Source organism: Eptesicus fuscus, chromosome 6 (assembly GCF_027574615.1).
Source record: "Eptesicus fuscus isolate TK198812 chromosome 6, DD_ASM_mEF_20220401, whole genome shotgun sequence".
In the NCBI taxonomy this organism is placed as follows: domain Eukaryota; kingdom Metazoa; phylum Chordata; class Mammalia; order Chiroptera; family Vespertilionidae; genus Eptesicus; species Eptesicus fuscus.
Window position 1 is genome coordinate 106,118,936 of NC_072478.1, and position 24,565 is coordinate 106,143,500.

At 46.8% G+C, this 24,565-nt stretch overlaps 1 protein-coding gene across 8 annotated transcripts in view; it reads left to right on the top strand.

The window, feature by feature from the left end:
• The window catches only part of RNF216 (ring finger protein 216), a 111,904-nt gene that overhangs the window by 62,975 nt on the left and 24,364 nt on the right, over positions 1-24,565 (top strand). For 5 of the 8 annotated variants that reach the window (XM_008156004.3, XM_054718177.1, XM_054718179.1 and 2 more), the window contains one exon: positions 22,074-22,171. The exons of 2 other annotated variants lie outside the window; for them this stretch is intronic. In XM_008156004.3, coding sequence (XP_008154226.2) covers positions 22,074-22,171 — 98 coding nt within the window. Of the gene's footprint in view, positions 1-21,905; positions 21,974-22,073; positions 22,172-24,565 lie in introns of those variants that run through there. One more of the 8 variants, XM_054718184.1, reaches the window with a different exon arrangement.

The following is a 24,565-nucleotide window of genomic DNA, read 5'->3' on the forward strand; positions in this document are numbered from 1 at the left end:
ATCATATTGTAGTTTTATTTTACATTTTTCAGAAACCATACTGTTTTTCATAATGGCTATAGCAATTTACATTCCTACCAATAGCATAAAAGGCTCTCTTCCCCCAACTTTCTCTTCATACTTTTGACTTTTTTATTATAGCCATTTTACCAGTAACAGGTGAGGTGGTAGCCAAGTTTTTTAAACTTAAACTATATAGGTAGGTACATTGTTATTAACTTAATTAGGGTACTCCTTCAATCGCACTGTACGTGCGCGCCCGCACGTGGTATTTTGGTGGAAGAGCCACACTCAAGGGGCCAAAGAGCCACATGTGGCTCGCGAGCCGCTGTTTGCCGACCACTGTTCTAGAGGAACAGGAAGTAGAGAGGGATTTTAAAGATTTGAGTAAAATGAAATATAGCTGAACTCTGCACACATGGGTTACCTGCCCCCTTGCACACCACTTTCTTGAACTGTGAATATCTAAATTATTTTATTCATGTCTACCATCCTGGAATACAACCTGAACTACATTTCTTATGCTCTAGAACTTGTGGAAAACCAAAGAGAAAAGGAAAACTACTTTGACATAATATTTTTTTAATTGTTGAAAAGCAGGAGAGACTGTTTTGAGAGCACATAAAGCTTTGCTTCTTCTTGAAAAGAAAACAGCTTTGTGAACGTGACGAATTATTGATCACTTGACAACAGAATCCAGGGGGTGTGGGTTTCCAGGTGCCCTGCCTCCTGATCTTGAGATGTTCTGCTTTCTTTTTTCTTTTTTAATACGACACATGTGGCCGGAATAGAGAGTGTCGGGTGAGTCATGGTGCTCAAAACTGAAAGCAGGCCCTGTCACTTTCCCCATGTCGGCCACCAGCAGGCTGCGGAAGGCTGTGGGAAGGCCGGCGTTCTGGGAGGGGCACTGAGCAGCGCTGGCCCAACGCCCTCCTTCCTCGGGGGCTTAGGGCTCCCCTCGTGTGCCACGTGCACTGATGGTGGAGCGTCCACAGGGCATTCATTCTGTCTTACGGTCTTGACTTCCTGCTCTTTCACAGAAGAATCCTGTTGCCCCAAAGACTTTCTGATCCACTTTATGAAGAAAGGGTTATTTCCTTTATTCCGTTCTATGAACTTTTTTTTTCTGCTCCTTTGCTTTGCTAACATTTGAATTCAGAGTCTCTTAAATGTTACTTTTTAAGAAAAAAGCGCAGTGATCTACTTAATAATGTTAGCTGCTGTCATTTAAGAGCCTTATTATATTTTATCGAAAGCAATGCTTTTATTGAAAAGAAAGCAAAATACATAGAGAATTGCCCAGTGCTAGAAAAAGTCACCAACAAAATTTCACATAACCCATTCCAAAAAAGACCGAAGGTACTGATCAGGAACTTTATCCAAGAAATGCTCTGTCAAGCCCTAGCCAGTTTGGCTCAGTGGAAAGAGCATCGGCCTGCGGACCAGAGGGTCCTGAGTTTGCTTTCAGTCAAGGACACGTACCTTGTTTGCAGGCTCCTCCCCGGCCCAGGCCCTGGTCAGGGCTCGTGCAGGAGGCAACCCATCGATGTGTTCCTCTCACATCGATGTTCCTCTCTCTTTCCCTCTCTCTTCCACTCTCTCTGAAAATCGATGAAAAAATATCCTTGGGGTAGGGTTAACCAAAAAAAAGAAATGCTCTGTCAAGTGAAAGCGAGGACGGGGTGCAATGTGAGCTTTTGGCTCCTTGAATATAAATGTAGATCTCTCTGTTAAATATGTATGTTTTTCTGGAATGAAACAAACTGCAAAAGGAAGGCTGGAGACGAGAAGGGAGCCATCACTCTTTATACCTCTGAGTAGTTCTCAGTGTGTACATGGATCCTTTTCTCTTCACTGGTGTCCACAGAGATTTAGGAAGAAAAAGAAACCCAATGACTCCAGGATGGAAATCCAGATTTTAGCATTCTACTTCATTTACTGTCTACTTACACCTTTTATAGCTTTTCACTCTACTGTTTCTCTCAATTTAAAAATAATTGAAAGCCCTAATCGGTTTGGCTCAGTGGATGGAGCGTTGGCCTGCGGACTGAAGGTCCCAGGTTCGATTCTGGTCAAGGGGGTGAGCAGGAGGCAGCTGATCGATGTTTCTCTCTCATCGATGTGTCTAACTCTCTATCCCTCTCCCTTCCTCTCTGTAAAAAAAAAAATCAATAAAATATATTTAAATAAATAAATAAAATAAAAGTAATTGAAAGAAGCCAAATGCAGTGGCGCACGCCTGTAGTCCCAGCTCCTCAGGAGACTGAGGCAGGAGGATCACTTGAGCCCAGGAGTTCTGGCTGTAGTGCACTTGGCTGATGGGTGTCCGCACTAAATTCGGCATCAATATGGTCACCTCCCGGATGTGGGGAACCACCAGGTTGCCTGAGAAGGGTGAACCAGCCCAGGTTGAAAATGGAGCCGGTCAAAAATAATTGAAAGCCGGCAAATCAGTGCTAGAAATTCCTTTCCGTTTTACTCATTTCTGTGCTTTTAACAGCAAAATGAAAGCCTGGTGTCCTTGCTGTCCAGTGATAGGAATTCAGACTTGAATCATATAATATCCTGTGACTGTTCCAGGGGAGCTTGGTAGAGCTTCGTGCGCTATTTCAGATAGTAAAATGCTTTTCCACTCACTGAACGGAAGTGCGCCCTCCCTCTGTTAGACCTAGCTTGGTGTCGGGGTCTTTATTTATAATCATGGAGAAGTGAAAAGTCATTAGGCGGAAACTTTGATACTGAAATAAGTGGTTTAAGTTTTCTCAGGGAACAGAATCAGTACACAGAACACAAAGACTGTTCACTGAGCCGATTCGTTCCTCTGATGTTCTTTTACTGCTCCAGTCACATCTTTAGTTTCATGTCCGAAACCCCCAGGATTTAACATCAAAGTAAGTAAAATTGTCACACAGCTAGGGGTTTTTTTCCTGATAGAAAACAGAGGAAAGAGGATGATAGGATTTTAAATGTGGTATGACAGTAAGAATTTTGGGCAAAACCTGTGGGATCTAATCAAGTCATTCAGTCTCTTAGTAGCTTGGTTTCCTCATCTGTGAAATGGGTATGATGATACCTATCTGGGAAGGAAGGCGGAGGTCCTTGAAAATGTGGGCGGGTTCTTTGTGTTCTCTCTCCCATGGGGCTTGGGGAGGAAACTGTTTGTGTTGTTCTTGACTCCTCCTCATTTGCGGCATTTAGTTTCTCTACCTTGGTTTTCTCCTCTGGCATAAGATCTGCTTATCTCAGATCTTACCAGGGACAAAGCAGCTTATCACAGACTTTTGGACCTAGAAGAAACGTAAGATGTTGTTTATCAATATGAGAATCCTTTGTCCAGAAATTAGATACGATACTTTGGTTTCTAAAAACGCCACTTGTTTTCTTGATTTCTAGGTTTTGTTTTGAATCTGGAAATGAATCCAGTTGGAATAATCAGGGCTTCTGCTTTTGTTTTAAGATCTTCTATAGGTAAAACTTCATCACCACAAATAGCACTGCCTGAAAAAGCTTTGTTGACAGGTCTTCCAAACCAGCTCAGACTTCCACAACAGATTGCCGTAGACTGACTAGCTTGAACAACAAACATTTATTTCTCACAATCTGGAGTCTGGGAAGTCCAAGATCAAGGCGCGGGCAGATTCGTTTCTGGTGACACACCCCTCCCCCCCTCAGTTTGCACATGGACTTCTTCCCTCTGTTTCCTCACGTGGTCGTGAGCAGAGCTTAAAATGAGTCCCACTCATGAAGTCCCTGCCTCCTAATACCATCACATTGGGGGGTTAGCATTTCAACTTGGGACTTTTTCGGAGACACAGACATTCGGTTCATAACACCAGCTCATATGCCTTTTAAGAAATATTGACAACTATAGTTCTAACAGCCATGCAATTTAGACAAACCCTGAGAGCCCATCGCAGGTGACGTGTGTGCATGGTGACAGCCTTTCCTGAAAGTACTGATGGAACCAGTAGCATTTCATCCGACTCTCATCTCGTTTTGTGACCTTCAGCAGATCATTTACTCTGAGTGCCGGTCAGAAGAATGGACGTGCTGATTCCTGGTCCAGCTCCCTTTCATGGTTCTGTGTGGCGGGGGCTCTTAGACTTGGTTAGAGCGCACGAGGCAGCAACTCTGGTTTAGAAATGGAAGATTGGGTGACCACTCTCTAATGGTTGATTATTAAAGAGAGATCATCCCCAGAAGATGAACAAAGGGACAGCAGAAGCAGAGGACTTGCCAACATGACGCGGAGGGTGGGGATCAGGGAGGGTCTGGCTGCTGGAGACTGCCTTATCGCCGCCTGAATGATGTGCAGCCTGAGAGGGAAGATGCTTATCGAGGCGCATTTTTCTGAAGCACGGTAGGGGCTGAGATTGCATCTACATTCTTTCTGCCTGTTTTTACCGTGGTGCTTCACCGCATTTTTCACATAGTTTTCTACAAGATCAGTACTTAGAATACATTATACTGCTATAAATGTAAAGAATTCACATTTTGAAAATGTTTTGCTTTTGTCTAAGCCTTCTTAACATACATATTTCATTACGAAGCATGAGGATTAATGGGGCTTTGAATATTGAAAGCTCTTTTTCCCGAGATTAATCTGATTTAATTACTCCTGAGGTAGATGTTTGCAGCCTGGGTGACTTGCCATTTGGATGTGTCTGTGAGAGGAGGGGCTAAACCATGACTTCAGGTTCAGCCTTTGGCTTTTTACTTCCCTCTGCACTGTACCCTCCTCTCCTATTTTCAGCTCATCACTTTGTTCTTCTGGTTGGGGAGGACTTTGTCTTCTGAGGTTTATCTTGTAGTTTGCTGTGTTTTCACAGTAGTAGTGGTTGGCGTGCATTCCTTAGCATCCAGGAAAATAAAGCAGCAGAACGGATTCTAGAGCCTGGAAAACCCTCTCACCCCCTCAGTCCCTCGACCCTGGTGCCCTGTGTGGAGCGTAGGAAAAATCACAGGCCCCCAAAAGTGCTCAGAAACCAGACCCGGGCCAGTGGGAGTCCACCTCTCCCGGCATTAATCACGTTCAGCCTGGTAGTTCTGCAGGCGGAGGGCGAGCAGCTTGTGGGGCAAAGAGGAAGTGCCGCTTCGCGTTCACTGTGCTCCTTTCCTCCCAGCTGCTGGGCCAGCGGCGCCACCCCGGCCCGCACAGCTGCAGTGGATGCGACCGGGGGGGTTCCCAGGTTCCTACGTCCACGCCCAGCGACTCACTGCTCACCCCTCCTTCTGTAACCGTCTGGCTGCTTGTCCGAGTCGGAGTGGAATGTCCAGCCAGTGGCAGAGGTGGTGGGTCCAGGGGAAGCAGGGGTGTGGCCAGCAGAAGCTGGCTTCCTGCGGTGCCGCTCGCCGTCAGCAGTCCCCGCACCCTTGTCCACACCCGGCCTGGTGTTGGGCAGCAGCAGCAGACTGCCTAGCAGGTCTCGCTTTTTCTCCAGGGGGAGATAAATCAGTGTTCTGCTGACCTCTCCTTTAGCCGCCTCAAAAAAAAAAAAAAAAAAAAAGTGAGGCATGTTACTTGATATGCTGACTGTGTGTACCCTACAAAAGGAAAGGTTTTCTTTTCCCTTCCTGTTTCTGAGGGGCCCACTGGAAGAACCCCCTCCTTCCCCTGCTACTCAACAGCTGGGGGCACAGGCACTCGGGCTGAGTGGAACTGGAGACATACAGGACCATCCATCTTCACTGCCCCTGACATATCCAGGCTTGCATTTCAGAAACCACAGGGAGCCGCGGACAGCACAAGTGTGGCTGGTGCTTCCTGGAGCAAGTCAGAGATAAACAAAATCGGGCAGCCGTTTGAACCTCAGGGTTTTTCTTCTTTTTATAATGCAGGGGTTCAGCTTAGGAAACTCATGTTCAGCCATCAAAGGTCAGTGCCGGCTACTGACCAGGTAGAATTGCTTTTGGCCCCTTATTCTTCACACATCCAGCCCTGAAGTCAGCCATGGCCAGCCGTCTTACCATATGTACCTTGTCATAGCACAATGTTACCATAATTCTTTAAACAAACCTGCCCCATCGCCATCCAGAATGAAACTGGAAAATCCTGTCTCTGTTTGACTCTGATAATGGCCAGAGTAACCAGGTTGTAAACTGCTCAGCTCATCCTGAGCTTTTTATGATTTTATCCCAAGACACGGATCTAACTGCCACCCCCTCCAGTAGTAATTGTACGACTCATTGATGATCTGCTGCTGTGCCAAGCACTTTAAAACTCTGCCCCACCCTCAGGGGCAGGGGCCTTATCCCCATTTTACCAGATGGGGCACTGGGGCTCAGGGTTTACACCCGTTTGCAGACCTGCGAATTGCAGGGCCAGAATCGGAAAGTTCTAGTGAAATAGTTAAGACCACAATGCCCGTGTGCCTCTGGCACCTACCTCGGTGTAGCGAAGAGTGTGACAGCACCGTCTGTCTCTGTGTCACTGCTGCCATCGATTGCGCACATACATTTCCTCATTTATCTTTAAAGAAACCCTGCCAGGTACTTGTTTTCCCCATTTCTATTGATGAGGAAGCAGAGGGCAGGACTTGTCAGGGTCACACAGATCCCTCGGGCCCCCTGCACCCTGCTCCTTCCACCACGTGGTGCTGCAGCTTTAGCTCGTAGGTCCCGGATTTGTTTGTTTTTTAATCCTCACCTGAGGCTATCTTTTTTCATTGATTTTAGAGAAAGAGGAAGGAAGTGGGAAAGAGAAGAGAGAGAAATACCTTGTGAGAGAGAAACATCAATCAGTTGCCTCCTATACACACCCGACCAAAGATCAAACCCATAACCTAGGTATGTGCCCTGCCGGGGAATTGAACCCACGATCCTCCGGTGCACGGGACAGTAAACAACCCACCAACAGAGCCACACCTGCCAGGCCGGGCATTTGGTTTTGCCATGTGATTGTAATCATTCCATATGGATAATATTGTGCCCTTTGTGTGTTTGTTTCTTGCTTAGCGTGACATAGTGCCTTCTGCATTCTTTTTTAAACCTCACCAGAGGATATTTTCTCCATTGATTTCTAGAGAGAATGGAAGGGAGGGAGGGAGGGAGAGACAGAGACATAGATTGGTTGCCTCCCACATGTGCCCCTACCAGGGCTGAGGAACTTGCAATAGAGGTATGTGCCCTTGACCGGGAATTGAACCCGTGACCCTTCTGTCCGCAGGCCGATGCTCTAACCACTGAACAACCAGCCAGGGCTACATTCTTACGAGGTTTGTAAACCTGTCATGCATGGCTGTCATTCCATCAAACACATGTGCTTTGATTGACTTACATATACCTGAGTTGGAAATGTAGGGTGTTGTCCATTTTTGCTGCTGCAAATAATGTAATGTATGGCCTTGAACGTAAAGCCTTTTCTTTTGTAGAATTTTATTCCTGAGGATAGATCCCTATAGTAGGACTCTGGGGTCCAAGATAATCAGGTGGGTTTTTTTAAGAATCTCTAAACAATTCCAAATTTCTTTCTGAAGGGGTCACATGGTTACCCTTCTTCCCGTACATGCCCATTGTTTTCAAAGGAAAAGTGCTGTCTGTTCTTCCGCCCCAAGCTGGACAGTGACATGTGCTGCATGGCTGCCCTGCCGGAGGGACGCTGGCGCCCGTGAGGGACTGATTGCGATGATTCCAAGGGAATGAAAACAAATGGGAGTTTTTGCAGTTCCAACGTGAGCAAAAACAAATATGGGCCAGACGTAGGCACAGAACCTGGCAGCTTTGCAATTTAGAAAAGGGGAAACAGGTGAACAGTTTGTCCTGGCAGCATGGCACCCACTGTGCCCTCACAGTTGTCCTTCGCCAGCTGGGCAGTTATGCTGGCATTTCAGGTACAGCTATTTCTTTTTCTCCCGTCACCATTTATCCCCTTCCCCTCTACCCCTCCCCCCCCCAAGTGTAGGCATTTCTCTCTCTCTCTCTCTCTCTCTCTCTCTCTCTCTCTCTATATATATATATATATATATATATATATATATATATATAAATGATTTCAGAGAGGAAGCGGGGGAGAGAGAGAGAGAAATATCAATGATGAGAGAGCATCATGGATCAGCTGCCTCATGCACACCCCACACTGAGATGGAGCCCGCAACCCGGGCCTGTGCCCTGACCGGGAATCGAATCGTGACCTCCTGGTTCAAAGGTTGACACTCAACCACTGAGGCACGCGGGCCGGGCCAGGCATTTCTTGATTAGCCTGCCATGAGGAGGAGAGCGGCTGGAGTGAGAAAGACCCCAAACCAAAGGGCGTGCTGTGAGGCCGTCATCGGGACAGGAGGGCGCGCGTTCCATCCAGGTTGCCGTTGGCTCAGGGTCTGTCACCTTGGGTCACATTTGTAGCTCTTGAGGAGATCCCTGGGGCCACCACTCTTTGAGGCTACACAAATCCTGTCTCAGCTTTGAACTTGCTTTTGAGCTTGGTCTTTTGCCTTCCTGTTCTGGGTCTGTTTTTTGTTTGTAAAATTGGGGTTGCGGGGTGGCATTGATCGGACACTTTGATCTGAGCATTAAAGCTGACCAGGTAAGTGTGACCAGTGAGGCTTGGCCAACATGCCAGACAGAAAACTGTCCCAAGTTGAAGTGTGGGCTTCGTCGTTGACGCTTATAAGTGAGAAGGACAGAGAAAGGGTGCTGACATGGTCGGTCAGGCTGCTTGGTGGTGAGGCCCTGCCTGACCTGAGGCTCTGAGAAAACCCTGGGATAAACTCGAGAGAGATGGGTCCCGGGACAAGGCTCGTGGTTTTCTTCCCAGAAGCTCAGAAGCTATTGGAGACGTGGTAATCCGGTCACTTCTCTGTGGCTATCCAATGTGACACTTGTTCCGATGGTCTTAGGCGACGCTGCTAACGGTTCTCAACCTGTGGGTCGCGACCATCGGAAAACAGATATTTACATTACGACTCATAACAGTAGCAAAATTACAGTTATGAAGTAGCAACGAAAAATAATTTTATGGTTGGGGTCACCACAACATGAGGAACTGTATAAAGGGTGGCGGCATTAGGAAGGTGGAGAACCACTGGTCTAGGGAGAAGCTAACAGTTACAGCAGGCAGCCAGCAGAGGGCCGCAGTGCCTCACAAATGCAGTAAGCCTAGAATCTGGCTTTGTTGGGATGCTTGCCAGTTGACAAGCAAGCGCACACCCGAGTGTGTATCTCTGAACTGAGAGGAAACTCCAGCACCTCTGAGATCAAGACAGGAGTCAGGTAGAAATCGTAGGTACTAACAGAAGAACAGTTGCAGAACCTGGTGACTGATAGTCACGTGTGGTCTTGCATTGAGGGTGGGGCATGGGGCTGTGTGCCATTGTATGTACAAGAGGAGCCCACTGGCCTCTACAGAAATTGGGAAAGGAACAAGAAACTGTTTACCCAACTCCTTCACATCCCAGCATCCCCTTACCCTGATTTTTACTGGGAATTGATTCAGGCAGTAACCCTAATGGTCGTAGCATATATGACCTTCTCCTGAGCAACACTCCTGAGATGAAGGACAGTAAATGCCAGAACAGGGGTAAGCTGTTGGCTCTTAACCCCCAGTATTAGCAATTGAGTGGCTAAATTCCAGACTAATTTTTTGTTTTGTTTTGTGTGTTTGTTTGTTTAAAGTATTACATATTGCCCTGACCGGTTTGGCTCAGTGGATAGAGCGTCGGACTGTGGACTGAAGGGTCCCAGGTTCGATTCCGGTCAAGGGCATGTACCTTGGTTGCGGGTACATCCCCAGTAGGGGGTGTGCAGGAGGCAACTGATCGATGTTTCTCTCTCATCGATGTTTCTAACTCTATCCCTCTCCCTTCCTCTCTGTAAAAAATAAATAAATAAAGTATTACATATGTCTCCTTTTCCCCCCATCATCCCCTCCCTGGCCACTCCCACTCCCCAGGACAAGCTCCCACCGCCCCAGTGTCTGTGTCCATTGGTTATGCTAATGTGCATGCATACAAGTTCTTGGGTTGATCTCTTACTGCCCTCCCCACACCCTCCCCTGCCTTCCCTCTGAGGTTTGATGGTCTGTTCCGTGTTTCTCTGTCTCTGGATCTGTTTTTGTTCATCAGTTTATGTTGATCATTATATCCCACATATGAGTGAGATCATGTGATATTTATCTTTCTCCGACTGGCTTATTTTACTTAGCATAATGCTCTCCAGTTCCATCCATGCTGTTGCAAATGGTAGGAGTTCTTTCTTTTTTGTGGCATCGTAGTATTCCATTGTGTAGATGTACCACAGTTTTCTAATCCACTCATCTGCTGATGGGCACTTAGGCTGTTTCCAGATCTTAGCTATTGTTAAATTGTGCTGCTGTGAACATAGGGGTGCATATGTCCTTTCTGATTGGTGTTTCTGTTTTCTTGGGATATATTCCTAGAAGTGGGATCACTGGGTCAAATGGCAGTTCCATTTTTAACTTTTTGAGGAGACTCCATACTGTTTCCCACAGTATGCACCACAGACTGATTCTTAGTTATTTCTTTCTTAACTGAGGATCCTGAGTATAGGTATGATTAATTGATTGCTAGTTTAGAACAATACCTTTGTAAGTGCTTGCTGTTATTACAATCTACCCAAAATTGTATACGGCAGTGGTCGGCAAACTGCGGCTCTCGAGCCGCATGTGGCTCTTTGTCCCCTTGAGTGTGGCTCTTACACAAAATACCACTGTCTGGGCGAGTCTATTTTGAAGTTCTAGCAATGTCTATTTTTGACAGTTTGAAATGCTCTGTTATTAGAGCCACCACTTCCTAATACATTGCTTTGCTACTGAGCCCTCCTGCACGCTGCTGTCCTTCCTGATTCTCATGCCTTATTCTCACTGAGAGCTTGCCCTTTAGGGAAAATGAGATGGGCCATTTTTCAATTCCTCACAGTGGCCCCTGGGAGTTGAGAAAGAGCCTCTCTTATCCTTTAAAGAAACTTTAGGTTTTGGGATGAATGAATGAGTCCTACATTAATGGTTTTCAAACTGTTTTGACTGATCTCTGTAGTAATGATATATTTTATCATAAACCTAATACATATATAAATGCACTTAAATATATGTATGTATAACTGAAAAAGTAGTTTTATAAAATAAATACCTGACCTGTGGAATGCACTCTAGTATCTTTTCTGTTCTAGTTTTTAAAAAAACAAATAAATAAATAAAAACTCCCACTGGTCATTATCTACTAAAATGCATTCACAACCCACCAGTGGGTTGCAATTCATAGTTTAAAAATTGTATCTAATAAGTAACTTTGCTTCCACAAACTTGTATTGTTGTGTTGAGTGCTGCTGCCAGCAAACCCTTTGGGTGGGGCCTAGCTATAGCCTCTACCCTCCTGCCCTTTCAAGCCTTTGAGTGAAGTGCAGAGGTGTGAGAGCTCTCCATGAAAAGGGGTGCCAGCATAGAGAGGTGCTTGGACCAACGTCACGCAAATCCTTGTAGAGAGCATCCTCTTTGACCTTTGTTTACTGTGGGTACATGCCAAAGTCCTTATCATCGCCGCCCGGGACCCAGACACCCGCCTTCCATTCAGCTCTTACTGACCTTCTGCCTCACTCCTTGCTGTTTCGTACTCAGCCTGGATTCTTCCCCCAGACACCACCAGGCTCACTTCATCACCTTTCTTAAGTCTTTGCTTAAACACCTATTGTGAGTGATTTCCTCTCTGCGCCCAGCACTGGCGTTCTTCCTTCGGCAGTTTTCTCCTTAGCACTTAGTGTCCACCTCCTGGCATTGCCTTGGGGGCTGCTGACAGCGTCCCAATGATTCTTTTATATAAATGGGCATTTGAGAGCAATAGTCATCAGTATTGGAGTAACTGCTATGTAGGAATTGGTATTTTTGTTTGTGTTATTCCGGTAAAGGTAAAATAGAACTTGTAGCCCTAGCTGGTTTGGCTCAGTGGATAGAGCGTTGGCTCATGGACTGAAGGGTCACAGTTCAATTCCGGTCAAGGGCACTGTACGTACCCTCGGTTGCAAGGCTCGATCCGGGTCCGGGTTGGGGAGCTTGCGGAAGGCAACCAATCAATGTCTCTCTCTCACATTGATGTTTCACTCTGTCTCTTCCCCTCCCTTCCACTCTCTGAACATCAATGGAGAAAACATCCTCCCGTGAGGATAAACAAAACAAAAGAACTTGTATTTATTCCCGAAAGCACTGACCATTGGCCTCTTACTTTATCTTACAAGTCCTGCTCCCGTGGCAGTAAAATGCAGGTGGTTATGGCTGGCTTTCTTTCCCGTCAGTGCCTCTCCAGCATTGCCCTCTCCCAAGCAGTGTAAACCTGGTCCCGGTGCCTTTATAATCTTCTGTCTCTAGGGGGCAGCATTAGCACAGAAACCAAGTTGAGGCCACCTGTTCCGATTTATTATCACCACCTACTTCTTTCTGGTGGATCCAAAGGAAAGGGGTGCTTGGCTCCTTACTAATCTGCAGAGTAAGACTTGGAGATTTCTTTCTCCAGACTCTGCTTCTGTACACAGAAATGGTAAGGTGCACCTCCAGTACACACATTTTTAAAAATCCCCGTAATTTCGTGCATGACCATTAAAAACAGTAGTGTGGAATCTTCTCCCAAAATATCTTTTCTCAGGAATGTTGCCCAGAGCTGTCACCTGGCCGTGCCAAGATTTGAGTTTCTGCATGTAGACATCTAGGTTCTCCTGCCTCCAAGAGATGATCTATTTGGGGGAAAAGACAGAAATCCCCTTTAAAGAGAGCTCAGCTTCTTGGAGAGGTGTGATGCAATCAGATAATTGCAAGATGGTGCTAAAAAAATTAATGTTTGAATTTTGTCTGTCTTGTAAGGAAAGTGGACCCAGGCAGGCTGGGTACCTCTCATTCTAGTCAGTGGGGATGGGAGGAACCTGCGATCGGACTTTGGTGGTAACTGACCTCTAGAGCCCTTGGGTGAGCTTTGTTTTCCGAGCCAGCTGACTGGTTTTCCAGTCCTGACCCGACCCCTAAGCTCCGCTCCGGCACAGGTTTGCAGGCGCTACCACTTCCTTGTGAAGCTCCTTTCGCGGAAACTCCACACATCGAAGCTCCAAGAGCAAGTCGACAAGGAGCGTATTAATTCCAGTGCATCAGCCCTGGCTGGGGTGTCTTAGTGGGTTGAGTGTCATTCCATGCACCAAGCGGTTGCCAGTTTGATCCCTGGTCAAGGGCATGTGCCTAGGTTGCAGGCTTGATCCCTAGATGGCAAGCCAATCGGTGTTGAGCTCTCACAGCAATGTTTCTATCTCCCTTTCCCATCCTCTCCCTCTAAAAATCAATAAACTATTATTTAAAAAAAGAAAAGAGCCCAGCTGGTGTTGCTCAGTGGTTGAGCATCAACCCAGGAACTAGGAGGTCATGGTTCGATTCCCGTCAAGGGCAAATCCCCAGTATGCAGGAGGCAGCCAATCAATAATTCTCTCTCATCTTTGATGTTTCTATCTCTTTCTCCCTCACCCTTCCTCTCTGAAATCAATAAAAATATGTTTTTTAAAAAAAGAAATATATTACATATTTCTCAAGCACCACCTGCAAGCATTTGGCTGTTAACTGATCTTTCCAGTTTTGTGCATTAGATTGGGGAAGGGAGTTAGGGAGCAAAGGAAGGAACCATGATGAAAAATGCATATATAACGTGTATCTATCCTTACAACATAACCCCTAATGAATTAACCTGAAAGTGTCTATATAACTCGATTTTTTCATAAAATCATCATCATAATCCTGGCAGATGTTGTAAGTGGTTAGTGTCTGCCCAAGCACCAAAGGGTCTTGGTTTCAGTTCTCGGTCAATGGCATGTACCTTGGGTGCAGGTGTGGGAGGAAACCAATTGCTGTATCTCTCTCGCATCAATTCTCTCTCCCCGCCCCCTCCTTCCATCTCCCCCTCCTTCACTTCTACTCTCTCTAAAAATCAATGGAAAAAATATCCTCGAGTGAAGATTAACAAGTTGTCATTATACTTTGCACAATTATAAATGTGAAGACCTGATAGGAAATGATGTTCTTTCCCCGTCTACGAGTGAAGTCCCTGGAGCAGTGGTGGGGCCTCTGCATATACTTAGCTCCTTGTGTGGGTCAGACCTGGTATGAGGCCCTAGAAACTCAAGGATAACGAAGGCATAGTGTGGGGGACCGCAAACAAGCTCCTTGTAATCCAGAGTTTGCAGCTTCCTCGCTAGTGCATGTCCATATTGCACAAAATAGACGCTCCAAGAGAACGTCCTCTTTTTGCATGGGTAAAGGGAACCCTCCATTCCAAGCCGGTCTGCAGCGATCTGCAGGGCATAGTCTTTGCCTCCCAGGAGTGTTTGGCTCCTTGGAGATGTGATGTAATCAGGTCATTACAAGACACGATTAGAAGTGTTGTCATAGAGTGAGAGCCACGTGCTCCCAGAGTCCAGGAAAAGAGTGCCAGCTTTTGCCAGGTCATGTGAGTTTCCTAGAGCCTCTGGTATTTGAAATGGGAACTGATGAGCACATGTTGCCAGAGGAGAAAGGACATCTAGGCAGAGCATCGCATGGGTGAGGGTGTCGGGCGTGTGGCACTGGCAGGAGGCCAACCGTACTGGCCCTGGACAAGCTGTGAGGCCCGCTGGGGATGCTGCCTCTCTGAGCTCTTCCATTCTACTCCTCATTCTGCTTCCACTGCCCACCAGATACCCTTCAGGTTTGAGCTGAAACACCAGCGCTGCACGCGATGTCCTTCACACCAGTGAAGATGGCAGCCTCCCTGCCTGCCCTCGCGCCCACGCCACTCCTACAGAGCACGTGTTCTTCTGTCGGTGTCCACTCCCCTCCCACAGTGTAGACTCTAGGGCGGAGGGGCTTTGTCTGCTCGCTGATCCTTTGCTGGGAACAGAGCCTGGTCGCTGTGAACACTCTAGAATAGCGGTTGCCAACCGGTGGCCTGTGAGGTCCGAAAGGTTGGCGACCGCTGCTCTCGGGGTATTGGTTGAAGGGGGAGAGGAAGAGTGAGAGTGCCGCTGTTCAGTGCAGGAATCGTCCCCATTACCAGTGTCACTCGGAACAGGACTTTGACCCAGAGCAGTGTGCGGTGGTAATGATCTCAAGCACTGTCATTGACAAATCTTCACGTGTCATCGTCCTGGCTACCTTTAGAGAAGTGAGTGCGTGGCAGGTATTGAAAAGTAAAGGCCCAGGGGCTGGTTGAGGAGGACCAAGTAACTGATATATTTAGTTCAGTGGAACACTCCTGCTGAGCCTGTCTGTAATGGGAACCTGAAAACACACTTCCTTCTGTGCCTGCCAGACTTGCAGCTGGCTGCAGGTGACAGGAACAGCTGCTTCCTCATGCGTCCAGTCTAAGGTTGCTCGGTGATTAGAAGGTTCCTGTCATCATTAAGAAATCTCAGTCCATCCTGTGTCTTACTGGGCCGTTCCCAGCTCTCCAGGAAGCACGGGGGAGCCCGTGTCCTACAGCTGTGGCGGGGCTTACGCCTTCCAGACCCTGATGGTCTTGCATCTGTGGTCTCCTTACACAAGATGCCCATCCTAGCCTCAGGGCTTATCCCGTACCTCGTGCCCTCGAGTTTTCCAGTCAGCAATGACCTGACCTTGCCAGCAAACACTGCTGGCAAACATGAGGGAAAGAGCAAGTGGATTTGGAATCATGCAAACGAGTTCGTAGCTCTGTGGCCTTAACAAGTTAACATGCCTCTGAGCCTTCCTTTTCTCACGTACTTAAAAATAATAATAAAATGGGGCCCTGCTGGTGTGGCTCAGTGGTTGAGCATCGATCCATGAACCAATAGGTTCCCGGTTCAATTCCCAGTCAGGGCACATGCCCAAGTTGCAGGCTTGATCGCCAGTAGGGGGTGTGCAGGAGGCAGCCAATCAATGTGATGTTTCTCATCGATGTTTCTATCTCTCTATCCCTCTCCTTTTCTCTTTCTCTAAAATCATACATTTTGTTAAAATTCTATTTTTAAAAATGGGGCTAATGTTCCAGTACTTCCTTGTGGAGTTGCTTGTGAAGATGGAATGAGATGTGTATGTAAAGCACCCTGTACCGGAAGGTGTTTGGGTTTGGAACCCAGACAGAGCCAGAACTGTGGGGTAGTGGGAAGGATGTGAGAGTTCAAGGTGCTTGTTAAAGATGTATCCTCCCTGGTAGGCAACATTCAGTGAGAAATTCATCTGAAGAGCCAAAATTGAGAAAGAATCTTCTAAAAATAATAATAAAGTCCCGTCTGAAACCATATGAGAAAAGCAGTCCTCTTATTCCTAATAAGAAAAGATAGGCAGCCCTGACTGGTTTGGCTCAGTGGATAGAGCGTTGGTCTGTGGACTCAAGGGTCCCGGGTTCGATTCCGGTCGGGGGCGTGTGCCTTGGTTGCGGGCACATCCCCGGTGGGGGGTGTGCAGGGGGCGGCTGATTGATGTTTCTCTCTCATCGATGTTTCTATCCCTCTCAAGCTGCCGTTTCCCCAGTCCCAGGCCGGTCTCAGCCCTGCCAGGATCACTGTTGGCACAGCTTAGTTTGTGGAGGAAGTCTGGCCAAGAATAGAATTGAGACTATAGGGCTTGTTCCCCTAGAAGTTATCCACTTGTGAGGGGGTTCCTGCAAGATCCTCCAGCCCTGCTAGCCGTCCCTCCGCCATCAGCAGCCAGAATGAATCGGATCATTTCACTTCACCCACTCAGCCTGGCTTTCCAGATTCCTCTCTGCAGCCTCAGTGCTTGCACACAGCATTGACCACGGTCCACTCTCACCCCCACCCACCCCGCCACTTGGACTCCATTCACACCAACTTCCCCTGCACTCCTGGAATGAGACAGGCCCTCTTCCTCCCAAAGCTGGCACACATCCTGCACCCGCTACTCAGAGCATCCTTCCCCCTTACCTGCTAGCCTGCTCACCTTCAGGGCTCAGCCTCGGTGTCACGTGCTCACACAGGCTTTTCTGACCCCTGACTGATTAGTCCAGTTCCACACTTACAGCCCCGATGCTTTTCCTCCGAAGTGTTCCTGTCCTGGTTGTGGTTAATACATATTCTTGTTTAATCTGTTGGTTTGTTTTCTCCACTAGAACATAAACTCCAGGAAGGTGGAAAGTGAATCTAACTTGCTTATTGCCATGTCCCCAACATCTCATATAGCACTTGACAAATTATAGAAATTCCTCTAACACTGAGAACGAATAAAGACACTAGTCTAAAATTAAACTTATGTTCTCACCTGTCCTCACTCAGATCTGCTTCTCCTCCTGCATCTCTTGTTCCAGATCCATGTTTCCACCAGCCCAACTGGTATCCCAAGTTAGAAACCCAGAAGTTACTCTGGACTCCTCCCTCATCGCTTTCATAGACCCTTCCAGCTGTGCTTAACTCTTCCCGCCTCTCGTCTCAGCCTCGGCAGGCCCCCAGAGCATCCTCAGACACGCCCTGCCAGCTGCTGCCCTGCCAGCTCTGGGGGTGTGACTGCCACTGTATCAGCAAGGTTGTGTGGAGCCGAACCCCGCTCTCGGTTCTGCTGTGTCCCACTCCTGAGACCAGCTGGAGGTCAGGCAGGTCAGGCACAGGGCGCCAAGCACCGTCAGAGTCGTCCTAGAGGCCTGGGGAGCAAGGAGGGCAGAGTCTGGGGACTTGAATCCTTAGTCTCATTTCTCAGGTTCTTTGCCAGCAGCCGGAGGCCTTGCTGTGTGTAGACGAGGTGATGACCAGGGCAGTGTCTGCTGGTCTTCGAAGAACCTGTTTCTATGAAGAAACGTCAGCTCCGTGGTAAGGTCATCTGAAACCAGACTTAATCTTTGCCTTACCCGTAAAATGTTGTTTAAGCAGCAGAAAATGAATGAAGGGAGGCTATGGAGTGTTTTCCTTATAAGGAAAGTTAGGGCCTTAATGACCAGTCAGGACACCTTGATGTACTTGAGGACTAAAGGGCAACATAAACCTTGACCAGAAATCTCTCTGATGTCCTGAAGAGCATGGACTGACAGCTGCTCTTGGCCCGTGAACCAGTCGTGCACGGCCCTCGTTTGGAAGGGAGGAGCTGCCTTCTTTGATGTCTTTGGGTGAGGATGGGTTCCGCTGCTTCCTCTGGTCTGAGCAGGCAGCGGGCAGTGACAGCGTGGTCTCCGGTTAGACCTGACAGCCGGGGTATGCATGGCCTTCATGACGTTACGTATTCAAGTGTACTCTGCCTTCCACATGGTCCGTGGGACTTTCTCATTAGCCTCGCTTGGAAGAATGGGATTCCTTGGAGAACATTTCTTCAGCCTAATATTGTTGAAGCGTTTGTTGAGTCTAGGAACAAAGTCTAGCTGTGCTTGAGAGGAAAGTTCCAATTTAGTCAAGTATATACTGTGTTTAGAAGAGAGGGTACATTTCTAAAGAGAAAGCCTGCGGTGTGCATCCCTGGTTTTAGTTAGGGGTTTCCATGTCTAGCTGCTAGACTCTTCAGAAGACATTTTAGTTTTATTCTCTGGGCCCCGGGGCCCTTCAGTGAGAAGTGCCATGGCTGGAACCCACACGTGGGCTACGAGAGAACCACTGCGGTGGTGGAAGTGAGTGGTAGCTTCAGTGGCCCCTCAGCTTGGCCGGGTCATCTTGCTGTCGTGGGCCTGGGCCTCACCTGGAAAATGGCTGCTTCTCTTCTGAAGACAGGCCCATGAGTTAATAACTGGACCCCGGGAATGCTACAGAGCACCATCTAAATGCTGTGCCTTGTTTTCAAGCTGCTATTCCTGGCGGATGGCGAGGTTAGTATTATTTTGAAGGTTAGGATCCAGATACCAGTTCATCTACTCTCCAGCTGTTGTTTATCCTTCAGTTTCCCAGAATGTCAGGCATAGGTCTTTTAAAAATGGGGTTTAGCCCTGGCCAGTGTGGCTCACTGGTTAGAGTGTCAGCTCGCACACCAAAGGGTCTCGAGTTCCATTCTGGTCAAGGGCACGTGCCTGGGTTGCAGGCTCGATGATCCCTGCTCCCAGTTAGTGTGCATGTAGGAGGAAACCAATTGTGTCTCTCTTTCTCTCTCTCTCCTCTCCCTTCCATTCTCTCTAAAAATCAATAAGAAAAAAATATATATCCTTACTCCTTGGGTGAGGATTTTTTTTAAGTGGGGTTTAGCCCTGACTGGTGTGGCTCAGTTGGTTGAGCGTCGCCCTGTGCACTGAGAGATCGCCTATCAGGGCACCTCTTGTTTGGGGTGCATATGGAAGGCAATCGATCCATGTTTCTCTCTAACATCAATGTTTCTCTCTTTCTCTTCCCCGCTTCCTCTCTCTAAAAGCAATTTTAAAAACCATTTTTTTCTTTATTGTAGAAAGTATTACAGATGTCCTGTTTGTTTGTTTCCCATTGACCCCCTCCACCCTGCACCTGCCACTCCCAGGCCTTCACCACTTTATTGTCTGTGTCCATATATGCATATAAATTCCCTGGTTAATCACTGACCACCCATCCACCCCAGCCTTCCCTCTGAAATTCATCAGTCTATTCCATTAAAAAAATATTTTTTTTGTTATTGTTTAAAATATTACAGAGAGTAGTACATATATGTCTCCTTTTTTCCCCATTGACCTCCCCCTGGCCTCTCCCCCCCGACCTCAACATATGCCCTCATCCCCCTAGTGTCTGTGTCCATTGATTTATGCTTATATGCATGCATTTTAATGATGTTGATTCTACCAGTCCATGAACATGGTATATTCTTCCATTTGTTTATGTCTTCCTTTAGCTCTTTTTTCAGCGTCCTGTAATTTTCTGAGTACAGGTCCTTTACCTCCTTGGTTAAATTTATTCCTAGATATCTTAATTTTTTTTTGTTGCAATGGTAAATTGGATTGTGTTTTTTTGTTTGTTTGTTTGGTGTTTTTTTTAGTTTCTCTTTCTGTGAGTTCATTATTAGTGTATAAAAAAGCCATAGTTTTCTGGGTGTTAATTTTGTATCCTGCAACATAGCCGAATTCATTTATTAATTCTAGTAGTTTTTTTTATGGAGTCTAGGGTTTTCTATGTACAATATCATGTCATCTGCAAATAATGACAACTTTACTTCTTTTGCAATTTGGGTGCCTAAAAAACATATTTTTTAACAAATAAAATAAAAATGGGGTTGATGCTGCTTTACATTTTGGTGTGTAATAATTAAGTCACTGTTGACTTATCCTCTGTTTACTGACAGGGATGTGGTTAGTGGACCAGATAAAATCGTTCGCTTGGGAAGCAACAACATTTAATATAGAATCTCTGATCAGCTCCTCTCTACCCCCACAACCTCATTGCATTGATTGCCGCCTTTTAAAGGGTTGTTCAAGTTCTCAGCTCCCTAAAACAGTCCATTTCATTTTTCCCTCTCTTTAAATTTTGTTTAGCTTTTAATTAGATAGTACATCTATATAGTATAAGATTCAAAAGGCCTACAGGGAGAAGTCTCAGCCCTGCCTCCCAGCCACTCAGGACAGTCATACTACCAATTTCTTGGGTATCCTTTCTGGTTGTTTTTACATATCACTATCTTCTACCCCCACCACCTTCTTTATGTAGAAATGGTGGCACCTGTGCTGTGCATACTATTCTGCGCCTTGTTAGAGTCATCTGAGCAATATTTATTAGGAAATGTTCAATAATGAGTGGAGAATATAGTGGTAGATGTTCCTAGTATTGATGTGAAAATATAATTGAGTCTCCTGGTGATCTCTAGCCCAGCCACTCCCAAATTCTAGACATTTACACCCACCTGCCTGCCTGGCAGGTGTCTCTGCTGGGTGTCCCACAGGTCGCTTGTGCCATCACCACCCAGATCAAATTCCAGACCGGATCTTAAAGCCTGCCCTCTCTACCCACGCCAGGCCTTTCCCACTGTTCCCAAGCTCCATCTGTGTTGCTGTTACCTTGTGTTACACAAACCAGAAACCAGAGTGAAATCCTTGACACCTCCCTCTCCTCACTCCCATCACCACACCGGTCATTGCTTCCTAAATTTCTCTCCAGTCTGTCAGCTTTCCTTCATGCCCTCACCTGCCTCCCTAAGTCTGGGTGGGCCTCCTTGATCTCTCTCCCGGGTGACTTTAATAGCTGCCTAACTATCTCTAGGCTTCCACTCTCTCCTCCTGCCAATCTGTTCTCCATGAAGAATGATCTTGTAAAATCACAAAACTGATCATGTTACTTCCAGGCGTGGCACCTTTGGACACCTTCGTGGTGCTCTTAGGATAAAAGTCACACTGATAGTCACCCCCTTCTAGGCCCCTGTGGGCCTCAGCAGGCCGTTTTCACTGTCTGCAGTCCAGCTCCCCGCCAGCTTCTCTGGCTGCTCCTCTGCCGGGATGCTGTCTCCTCTCCTCTCTCTGACTCATCTTCCAGGTCTCGGGCCCACCTCCTCAAGCCTTCACTGTCCCCCAGACTGGATCGGTCCCCAGTTAAAACTGACACTATCTTCTCCTCTACTGTACTTATTGGGGTTAAAATTTCCACTTATGGGAATTTAATTAAATTGCATTAATTTTTTTAAATTCTCATTATTGATGTGACAGTTTATAAACTACAAAGGATCCTAGAATAAAAAGTAGTAATTGTTAAATTCATGTTTTTTATAAATGAAGTTAAGCTATGGAGAATGTTCCATGTTTGTGAGGGAGGAATGCCTCCCTTAAGGACCCCTAGTAATCCTTTTTAGACCATTCTTCAACTCAGTTCAACAAGAGCGCTCTGTGCCAGACAACTCTGGGACACTGGGAGTAGGGGTTGCAGAAATTAATGAGACCCCAACAGACCCTGCCCTCAAGCAGCTCACAGTATTTTTATTTTTAAAAACCCAAAATCTAAATCTGCCTCTTGTGGGGGTTTTCCAGGTGGCCCCTGGCACTTGGGAACGCCTTAAACAAATTGGTGTTGGCAGCAATGCATCCTTTTGATCTAAGGAGAGAAAAATGTCTCATGCTTTCTTCCAGCGATTCTCCCTCTTCCATTGAGATGTCTGCCGAAAGGTGCCTGCTAAGAGGGGGGGAGGGCCTCTGGAAGACCAGGCCACGTGAAGCGTGGTGCCCACGCCCCGTTGTTGAGCAGAACTTGCACGGGGTCTACTCACCAGGAGCTGTCTGTGTGTCTGCTTTCCCCAGGAAACCTGTAGGAAGTGTCAGGGGCTCTGGAAAGAGCACAATGGCCTCACCTGTGAAGAGCTGGCTGAAAAAGATGACATCAAGTACCGAACATCGATGTGAGTAGCATAATCAGAGGGTTTATTGACTAGTGCGCAACACTCACACGTTAACCTGCCTCTCTGGCAGGGAGGGGCGTGCGCATTGTGGAGAGAACACGTTCTCAAGCTACCCCAGTCTAGAGTGATCTCCAGAAAGTGACCTAACCTCTGAGCCTCCATTTCCTCACCTCTGCAGCCTCATAGAGCTATTCCCAGAGTCAAATGTAACATAGTAAATGCCTGGCATATATGAATTCAGTATATGTTGGTTCCTTATTATCTAAATAAATAAGCAACATTTTAATTAGGTTAGATGGTACTAATGTTGCTTTTTTGTTGATGTTTTGTTACTTCTCAACTGAGGATAATTTTCCATCGAATTTTAGAAAGTGGAAGGGAGCGGTAGACACAGAGAGAGAGAAACATCGATGTGAGAGAAACACATCAATTGGTTGCTTCCTGCACGTGCCCTGACCAGGGCCAGGGGTCAAGCATGCAACCAAGGTACACGCCCTTGAGCGAAATTGAACCCAGGACCCTTCACTCCATGGGCTGATGCTCTATCCACCAAAGTCCGGCCAGGACTTTGCTTTTATCTGTCACTGGTGGCCTGTGACATTGAGGAGAATCCACATTAATGCAGTCAGTCAGAAGAGTCGTTACTGTGTAGCACTCCTTACGTGGCTGAACGCTTTACAGACATGAATTTATTAAATACGTTGCCTTAACAAACACAAACGCCTATTTCTCTCATACAGTGGTTCAGCCTTGCCAGAGGGTGGGGCAGAGCTGTCCCAGGAGGTCATTCAGAGACACTGGTTCCTTTATCTCATGCTTCACCATTACCTACGGTTGGGACTTGGTTGCAGCCACATTTACACTCCAGCCTGTGGTGAGGAGAGAGAGACAAGTTGCCAGGCAGGCAGCTTTTCTGGATTTGTAAGTGATCCAGAAAGTGTATGCATCCCTTTTGCTCATACCTGTTGGTCTGGAATGAGTCACTTGGCCATGGCCTGCTCCCAGGCAGACACCGTGTGTAGTCTTCAGCTGGGTGGCTTAGTCCACATTAAGTTTGAAGGGTAAGGAACAGGTTTGTTACTTTAGTTAAAGGTCTCCAAGTCTACATCACAGGTCGATACTGTTTGCTCGTTTTACAAATGACACAGCTGAGACACAGAGCCCCAGGCAACTTACCCGTGGCTCCCCAGGTAGTAGGTAGGTGCATAGAGGAAATTTGAAACCTAGGCAGATGGCTTCCCGGCTGCTCTTGACCTCAGATTTGTTGGGCAGCATAAAAGCCCCCCAAAATGTCCATGCCCCAATCTCCAGAACCCGTGAACAGGGAATATGCTGCCTTACATGGCGAAAGGGACTTTTTTTTTTTTTTAATTTCTTTATTGATTAAGGTGTCACATATTTGTCCTCATCCCCCCATTCACATCCCACACCCCTCCCCACGGATGCCCCAACGCTCTGTTGAACTTAACCATTGGATAGGCTCATATGCATGCACACAAGTCCTTTGGTTGATCTCTCCCCCCTCCCCCCAACCTCCCCTATCCTCCCTCTGAGGCCCGATAGTCCGATCGATGCCTCCTTGTTTCTGGTTCTGTTCTTGTTCCTCAGTCTATGTTGTTCATCATTTCCCCTAGATGAGCGAGATCATGTGTCACTAGAGATATACTTATAAGAACTGAATGTGAGACGAGCAATAATAGTTATGCTGACAGGCAAATGAATCAGTCTGTAACGAAAGGGACTTTCCAGGTGTGCTGAAGGTTATGGACTTTGAGATGAGGAGGTTATTCTGGATTCTCCAGGTAAACAGTCTAATCCCATGACTCCTTAAAAGCAGAGAGAGCGTCTTTCTCTGGTCAGATGGAGATGCAGTGATGGACAGAGTCAGAATGAGAAGGACTCAGCCTCTCATTGCTGCTTCGGAGATAGAGAAAGAAGACCATGAATAAGGAATGCGACAGCATCTAGAAGCAGGGAATGACCTTCCGTTTCCAGCCACCAAGAAAACAGGGACCTTGACCCTCCAGCCTCAAAGAACTGAATTCTGACAGCCCAAATGAGCAGCAAACAGATTCTCTCCTAGAGCCTCCAGTAGGTCACGTTAGCCTGCCAGCTCCTTGATTTTGGACTGATAAGACCTGGACTGTACTTCCGATCTACAGAACTATAATATCATACGTGTGTATTATTTAATAAGCTAATAAATTTGTGATGATTTGTGACAGCAGCAATAGGAAACTAATACAAATTTGGTACCAGAAGTGGAACCCTGCTGTAACAGTTACCTAAAAATGTGCAAGTGGGTTTGGAATTGGGCAATGGGTAGAACCTGGAAGAATTTCGAGAAGTATTATAGCAAAAAAACCTAGATTGTCGTGAACAGACATTTAGTAA